General features: G+C 47.2%; 1 protein-coding gene across 1 annotated transcript; it reads right to left on the bottom strand.

Annotated features, from left to right (window-relative positions):
- Positions 1-1,057: 1,057 nt before the first annotated feature.
- LOC309326478 (NACHT, LRR and PYD domains-containing protein 1a allele 5-like) lies at positions 1,058-6,613 on the bottom strand. Its single transcript, XM_081835269.1, has 8 exons — positions 6,259-6,613; positions 6,096-6,160; positions 4,672-4,895; positions 3,695-3,939; positions 2,734-2,856; positions 2,426-2,567; positions 2,261-2,311; positions 1,058-1,413 (listed from the first exon to the last, which is right to left on the bottom strand). Exons 1-8 carry the CDS (start codon positions 6,406-6,408, stop codon positions 1,079-1,081), a joined length of 1,335 nt encoding a protein of 444 aa, XP_081691395.1. The 5' UTR covers positions 6,409-6,613; the 3' UTR covers positions 1,058-1,078.
- Between the last annotated feature and the right edge of the window lie 2,106 nt (positions 6,614-8,719).

Genomic DNA, 8,719 nt, shown 5'->3' with positions numbered 1-8,719 from the left:
CTCACGTTCTGTTCACAATATGATCCCAGAAGGTAGGCAGGCTTAAAAAGGTTACATGCACTTAGAATCTATCTTGTAGCAAGATAGTACTGTCCTCTCTTGGCTGGGAGCCAAGAGGGCATGTTGCTCCTTCAGAAGATGAAGATGGCAGAGAGGCAAGAGGCAAGAGGCAAGAGGCAAGAGAGAGAGTGGCTGCCTGCCCTGTGCTTTTATCATTACCTGCACAGGTGAGGCCACACCCACCTCTGGTCACATGCGGAGGAAGTCCGTCCCCAGGAAGTTTACCTGCTTGCTGGTCAGACATCCCTCCCCATGTTCTAACATGTACACTCTAGGAATGTTGTCATTGACTGCTCCTGTGTTTACATCCCACAAAAAATAGCGCTGAAAAGGGGTGGGATGGAATGGAGAGATTCCCTAGTAAACGTGCCTTGTAACAGAACCCCAGCGTCAGTGGCTCCCATAGGGGAGCTGCAGAAAAGATGAGTGGCTAGTCAAGGAAGCCATGGACTCAAAAAGGTTGAAAACCACTGGGAGATGAGAGACACAAGAAGTGAGGAAAGTGTATGGAACTCCTTGGACCAGCAACAAGGGATTGTCTTCCATTCGTGTAGAGCAGGCATAGGCAAACTTGGCCCTCCAGATGTTTGGGGGCTACAATTCCCACCATCTCTGACCACTGGTCCTGTTGGCTAGGGATGATGAGAGCTGTAGTGCCCAAACATCTGGAGGGCCAAGTTTGCCTATGCCTGGTGTAGGTGCTTAGACCATGAATCAAAGTGGTATGTTATGATCACAGATCCTCTCATCTCACATTGGAGATCAGTATCGCCACAAAGTAAGGAGTCAGTCTCTGTGGAGCACACTCTGAATGTGAGGAAGCCAGGAAAGCAATTCACCCAGCAGTCTGTGTGCCCAGCTCACACCCAGCTGTCCATGTTGCCAGTCATTGAAGCACCCACTACCAGGATCTCTCTGGCCTCTGGGAAAATATCCTCAGAATGTGAAACAACTTATTTGTTGAGGCAGGCCTGCTCAGAGAGCTAAAGCTGACAAGTGTTTTAATATGCACTTTATTTTATAAATAAAATGCCTTGAAAGGGGTCTCGCCTTCTGCCTTCCCTTGGGGCCTCAATTGCCCTTCCAGGTCTTTCACGAGATGTGGATTTTTGGCCTTCAGTGCCTCATAGAGCATATCCTTGCACCGGAGGTCCCAGCTTGGCACAAGCCTGTAGAGCTCTCGCATCTTGTCTGGGTTAGTTTCCTGAGCAATGATTCTTTGATATTGCTCCTCACTGAGGACGGAGCCATACAATCTATCCAGCACCGGTTCCACTGGGGTGGTCCGTTGGATTAGCGCCTCCCTGTGCCGCTCGATGAAGTGCACGTTGGAAGAATTTGGAAACTGCGGCCCTGCCAGGAAAGAGAAAAAGAACGGAAATCTTGCTACAGGTTCACAGTGCAGGCTTAAGACTGGTTGCCCAACTCATTCCCTCCTCCCCCATGCCCTGGGAATTGTAGTTCCATGAGGGGAGGGATTGTGAACAGAGCATTACTAGTAGCTCATCTGCCTACAGTTCCCAGAATTCTTTAGGCAAAGCCTTAACTGTTGAGGAAGTATAAAACTGAAATACAGTAAGTGAGAGCAGTTGCAAGGGAGCCAGGGATGGGGCCAGCCCTACCATTAGGGAGAGTGAGGTGGCATCATAATTTGGGGTATCATGAAACAACAGCACATTATCAGATAATTAATTTCACATAGTATTATACTCAGCTTTATATTTTATTGCTTGAAAGCCCAGGAATTGATAGCTCCTTCATTGTAGTGGGTTGGACTAGATGAGACTTGGAATCCCTCCAAATTCTATGCTTCTGTTATTGTTGTTATAATTACTGAACCCAGCTTTCTCCCACAGGGAGAGAAGAGACCATTTTGCTCACTATCCAAAAGCCATGAAAACTTTGCCCACAAGGTCTCTGTCCTTGGAAGAAGACGAGCCTATGGAACATTGTCTCACAGATTTATGTATTATGCTTGCAGTATCACTTCATAACAAATGACAATAAAAGCAAGTAACAGTTAATATTTAAAAGAACTGACACTCAGTTTAAAACTGATAAGCTCACACTGTAAAACTTAGAGTGAGGAGTTCAAGGTCAGCAAAACCAGTTCTGCTACTGTTTCATCAGCCCTCTGTACTCCTATTGGGAGGAAAGTGGGATACAAATACATGCAGAGAAATAATTAAAACCTGCTCACCTTGTGCTGGGTGTGGAATAGGAGAATCCATCTCCTCTGAAATGAACTCTCCTGAAATAGAATAAGAAAGAGGCAGTCAAAGAGGGAACGTGACTGGTGGTCTTTTTCTGTCCTGCCTCCTAAGATATGACCCAACCTCATGATCATCCCTTGATTAAAACTCACTTTTTTTCAAATGCGCCTTCCAGACAATTTCAGGTGTGCCCTTCTTCATCAGGCAGAAGAAGAACTTCTCTTGCATTTGCTCAGCAGACAGTTCTACGTACTGCTGCAGTTTCTCTGCATCCAGGTATTGAAACTCCAGTTCCTGTGGGAAAGAATGAAACCTCTGTAAGTGTGAATCTGGCTTAGCCCAACCCACCATTCCAAGGGAGTCAAATAAAAGGGTGAAGAGGGATTCTGGTTGAATTTCTCCCATTCTCAGGCTTCACCATCTGGGCTCTCTGCAAAACCTTTCATCATATTTGTCTCACCTCAGGACAGACTGTGACATTCTTTGAAAACTTCAAAGAGACCCAAGAGCCAATTGTCAGAGGTCTCAGCGTCACAGGGGGTTTCTCTATTCTCTTTGAATTTTCTTCACTGTCATTGACCGCCTGGGAAAGACAAATAAAGTCACATTTGAGATACAGGGAGAGGAAGCCAAGACTAGATCCCTACAACTTTCTTGGCATTGTTACACCAGCTAAGGCAGGGATGGGGAACCTGATGCCCTCCAGTCAGCAAGAGTCAGGGCTGATGGGTTTTGTAGTCCAGTAACATCTGCAGAGACACAGATTCTCCATCTGCAATATGAAGAAAATTAAAGCACATGGCACCAGAAACTAAAATGTAAGGAGGAGATTCCTTGGCCTCATGGGGAACTCAAGCCAGGGCTCTTGGACTGGTCATCATGGTGGCCGAGAGGTAACAGCAATCCTGGGTCCACCTGCATCTTGATGAGTCCATGCAGGAAACCACAGAAGCCATGAATCCCATGTGCCAACACTGCAAATGAAGAAGGATGTTCTTCCTCAAAAGTTCATTTAGATAGCTTGTATGAATTAAGCAGAATTTGCTCATCACTAAATACGTTTATTCTGGAGGAAGCCTGATTTCAGTGAATGCTTCCGGAAGAAATCCATTGGGACTCACAATTGTTTCACAATTCAGTGACAACACTGTTGTTTGGAGAACCAGACAGGGAATTTGGGCTTTAGCAAGCAGGTTGTTTAAGAAGTGAAAAGGGTGTATTTCAATTTTGGAAAAATCACTTTAAAGCAACAGTGTTGGTGAGAAGATAAGTAACCCAGCAGAGGGCAACTTGTTAATTTTCTCTCTACTGGCATGTTGGGTAGAACTGATCAAGTCCAACAATTGTGCATAGTTGGGATTAATATGATCAAGTAAATGATCCAGGCAATCAGAATACCAGAGTTGGAGGTTCCCGGTTACCTTTATTATCGAAAGGTCATTGGGTAGGAGGTACAGGTGAAACGTTGGTGTTTCCAGTCGAAGGCTCTGATAGAGCAGCACAACAGTGTTGATCTTTTGCTTAAACCACTTTTTGAAAATGACTCCAAGAGAAGAGAACTTGGGGTTTTCCAACACAGCATGGTGAGGCTCCACTCTGTCTGGTTTCTCCAGCCTCATCCCCCCTTCGACAAAATGTGCCACGTAGACATGGGAACTATCTTTACCTGAAAAGGAGCCCAAAGGAAACATAGACAAACATGTTACAAGTGGGAAAGTGAAAAAAAATCACCATCACTTAACCCTCACCCTCTCTGTATCATGCAGGTATTTATTTTCTCATCATCATTTAAGAGGTCTATAACATTGTTTCACAGTACTGAATGTTCTCATGGTAAAGGTAAAGGGACCCCTGACCGTCAGGTCCAGTCGTGGACGACTCTGGGGTTGCAGTGCTCATCTCACTTTACTGGCCGAGGGAGCCAGCTTACAGCTTCCAGGTCATGTGGCCAGCATGACTAAGCAGCTTCTGACGAACCAGAGCAGCACACAGAAATGCCATTTACCTTCCCGCCAGAACGGTACCTATTTATCTACTTGCACTTTGATGGGCTTTTGAACTGCTAGGTTGGCAGGAGCAGGGACCGAGCAACGGGAGCTCACCCCATTGAGGGGATTCGAACCACCGACCTTCTGATCGGCAAGCCCTAGGCTTTGTGGTTTAGACAACAGCTCCAACACGTCTTACAACAAAATACAAAGCATCACAGAAACAGTAAAATAGCAGAACATTTTGCAGAATTGAAACAAATCAGAAAAGACAATTTAGCCAGCACTACTGATCCCTAGAACCCACACCACTGCCCCCCAAACATTCTGGAAATGTCAATGGAAGTTATTCCTGTTTAAGATTCTTCCTATTATGGTTATAATGCTGTAAGGTTTTCCCCATGTGATACCTGAAAGAGACAAGGAGTGAGGGACGCAAATGGCTGCCATGGCTTCTACTGCATCCACTTTAATGTTGAGCAGAGGGCCAGCGATCTGCCACTCCTTGGTGTTTTGTTCTTCCAGGTGCTTAGGCCATGAATCAAAGTGGTATGTTATGGTCACAGCTCCTCTCACTTCCCATATGAGACCAGTAGCACCGCAATGGAAGGAGCCAGCCTTTGTGAAGCGCGCTCTGAATGGCACAAAGGGGAAGATGAAAGGGGAATCAGGTTGAACATGAATTGGGAGAACTTCCTCTGCTGGTCTAATTGATATTTTTGCAGGAGGGGCTTCACACGCTGAGTAAGGAGGTAAAAAAATTATGGAAGGAAAATTCCTGGGCAGGCACCACTCTGCACACTCAGGATTTTGCCACATAGAAGCACGTTTATTATGAGGCTGCCCAAAAAAGTATTCTTCTGATACTGAGAAGGTGACTTTAAAATGCCTGCGTTCATGCAGAGTAAAGCCAGGTGGTAGGATTAACTACTAATCTTCTGATTCCTGGTGTGTTGATGATACTAGAACTTCAGGGGAAATTATCATATTCATTGAGCAGGCCAGGGGTTCTACAAGCCATGAACCCATTTTGCTCTAAACCAATGTTTCTCAAAGTGGGTGATCCCACCCCCTGCAGGGTGCTGGAATGATTGAGGGGGGCAGTAGGAGCTTCAGGTGCAATTGGGGGGCATTGAATAAAAATAAGGGGGAGGTGAAAGCATAAAGAAGAAAAAAGAAGAAAACGTTGAAAAAACATATGTTGTGTAATGACGCTTACTGCAACCTGGGCACTGTTGTGAGAGAGTGACAATGCCTCCCCTGGATCTTATGGTTGTGCTGGAGGTGAAGGGTTTTCCTGGGTTTGGGTGAATCCATTTTAGCTTCACCCAGGCCCAGGAAGTGGATCGCAGCTTGACTGCCTATTTGGTCAATGGCAGGCAGGCTGCGACACTGGCCCCATCCCTGGGGCAGATTGAACTGACATGACAGGCTTAACTCTGGTCCTCCTCATAGGTTTTTAATCCTGGGCCTAATCCACCTCCTCATCCAGTTCTGAAAAACCATTTGTACATGATTCCTCAGTTCTGTAACGATGCTTACCAATGTAACATGGAGTTAAAGTTGTAGTGATTATTTTCCAAATAAACACACAAAATGCATGTTATAACTGATCAGTGGTCAAGTCCACCAGCGGGTCTTATATGCGCTACAGTACAAAAGTTTTAAATTGCATTTCCTTCATTGTATTTAGAGGAACATGGGTGGAGACAGCAACCATATTTGATGACTGTGAGACCCACAGAAACCAGATGCGTTCCGAGGAACAATTCAATGTAGAAACCATTCCCTGAAGGGAGAAATTTTCAAGAGATCGGGGAGAGAGATCACTTACCTGTAAGCTTCACGGCCACTTTCTGAGTCCCAAAACACCTCTGCTTTTATTCTTTCTGGAAGATCCTATAATAAAACCACAATCATGCATGAGGATGCCAGAATCCTTCTCCCACCTGAAAACGGGACGTTCTTTTCTATTTCCAGCACCGCTGTGACCATACCAGGGAGCACTGCTCGAGGCCAAAGCCACAACGAGGCAGCCGCGCGCTCAGGTTGCCGTCGTGGTCCTCCTCGCTACCCATCTCCAGCCTTCGGAACTCCTCCTCTCCCTGGGCTTCCTCGAAGCGTCCCCTGGGAGTCTTCTTGGCCATCGCGCTCCTTCCCCGCCAGCCCCAGCCCAGCCAAATCCTCGGCCAGCGAAAGACCCAGATCCGGAGACTGTGCCAAGGCCGAGAGGCAGGAGAGCCAGACTCTGGTGCCCAACTCGCGGCGCCTGATGCCCCGGAGGAGAGATGCCTGGCCCGAGGGCAGCGGGAAACCCGCCGCTTGCTGCTCCCTTTGGCGAGGAAACCCTTTGAGATGCTTCCCTCCGTCCGCGGCAGGAGACTCGAGGGCGGGGCGAGCGCAAGAGGCGTCTTTCCCGGGAGCTCTCGCTCTCTTTCCCAGCAGGTTCTGAGGAGGGAGGAGCGGCAAGGAGTTGGAGCAGGAAAACGCGTGAGCGTGAGAGAAGAACCTGCTCCTCCTTTGGGAATTTAAAAAACACACAACCCTCCCCCTCAAAAAAGAGCAATCCTTGAAGTTGCTTGGGGGAGAGCTGGATGAGTGTGAAGCAGCCAAACAGCTGCTCATCGAGGAGGAGCACAGAAAGGGTTCCTGCAGGACCCAGGTATTACAATGAACAATTATTTTCTTACCCAGAACCATCTCTTTCTGTATGATTGCAACAGGTAAACTCTAATCTCTATGCACCAGCCAAATCTTGCATACGAAAGGGTTGCAACAGGTAACGGACCCACTTTTGCCAGTACAGTGGTACCTCGGGTTAAGTACTTAATTCGTTCCGGAGGTCCGTTCTTAACCTGAAACTGTTCTTAACCTGAAGCACCACTTTAGCTAATGGGGCCTCCTGCTGCCGCCGCGCCGCCGGAGCACGATTTCTGTTCTCATCCTGAAGCAAAGTTCTTAACCTGAGGTACTATTTCTGGGTTAGTGGAGCCTGTAACCTGAAGCAAATGTAACCTGAAGTATGTAACCCGAGGTACCACTGTAATTCATATTCCATTTCTGCACCCACATCCTGTCTGACAGCCAAGAATGCAGGACTTTCACATCCTCTCTGAAATGATGTGAGGAGGGGAGAGAGGCGTATCCACAGCATCCTACACAGCTGGAGGGAGTTTTGTACGCCATCTGGCCTGATGCAGGAAATCTAGCCATACAGCATGTTCAGCAGGCGGCTGTCAAGACTCTGCCTGAAGACCTCCAAATGAAGGAGCTCCTCACCCCAGGAACTGGCCATACCAGGTGGAGTTGGTAGACAGCTGCCCTGGATACAGAATTGACCTGTGCCTCCATGGACAGCTGTGAATCCAAAATGACTCCCAGGTTGTGCACCTGGTCCTTCAGGGGCACAGTTACCCCATTCAGGACCAGGGAATCCTCCACACCTGCCCGCCCCCTGTCCCCCCAAAACAGTACTTCTGTCTTGTCAGGATTCAACCTCAATCCATTAGCCACCATCCATCCTCCAACCGCCTCCAGGCACTCCATATGACAAATTTCCAGACAGAACTCTTCCAGCAGTTTCATGCAAATGTTAAGCTGCATCAGAGACAAGATGGATCTCTGCAGGAACCCACAAACCCAAAGGTCATATATGGATTCATCCATATCAGTTCTTTCTCCACCTTCCTGCCAACAGGTGAAGATAAAAGGTTAATTAACCCTTGGACGGTTAAGTTCAGTCAAAGGTGACTATGGGGTTGTGGCACTCATATTGCTTCAGGCTGTGGGAGCTGGTGTTTGTCCGCAGACAGCTTTCCGGGTCATGTGGCCACTGGGGAAGTGGTAATTCTGTATTGATTTGTTTTGGATGTTGTATGTGATGCCAATAAAAGGTTTGATGATGGTGATGACTAAACCGCTTCTGGCGCAATGGAACACTGTGATGGAAGACAGAGCGCACAGAAATGCTGTCTACCTTCCCATCACAGTGGTACCTATTTATCTACTTGCACTGGCGTGCTTTCGAACTGCTCAATTGACAGAAGCTGGGACAGGGCAATGGGAGCTCACTTGGATCGCAAGCCCAAGAGACTCAGTGGTTCAGACCACAGTGCCACCCTACAAAGAAGAGATCACTGCCCATAACATGCAGTTCTTCAATACTTAATCTTGCAATGGGTCTGGCTCTGTTTACAATAACATGCTATCAGCAAACTTTATGATCTGGATTGGTAGGCATGAAACTGAGGTTCAAAGAGCAGCTTCACATCCTCCTACAATGTAAGATCAAGGGGGATGGAGTGACTGTGCTGAGAAGACAGGTTGCAACATTTGGGACTTTTTAGTTCAGGGAAAGGGCGAGTCAGAGCTGACATGACTGAAGTTCATACGGCATGGAGACAGTGGTTGGAGTAATTTTTTTCTCCCTCTCTCGTATCACGAGAATTTGGTAGCATC

The sequence above is a fragment of the Podarcis erhardii genome, assembly GCF_964252035.2.
Source record: "Podarcis erhardii genome assembly, chromosome: 13".
Lineage (NCBI taxonomy): Eukaryota > Metazoa > Chordata > Lepidosauria > Squamata > Lacertidae > Podarcis > Podarcis erhardii.
The sequence above is the reverse complement of the archived record's forward strand: the minus strand, read 5'-3'. Positions and strand labels throughout refer to the sequence as shown.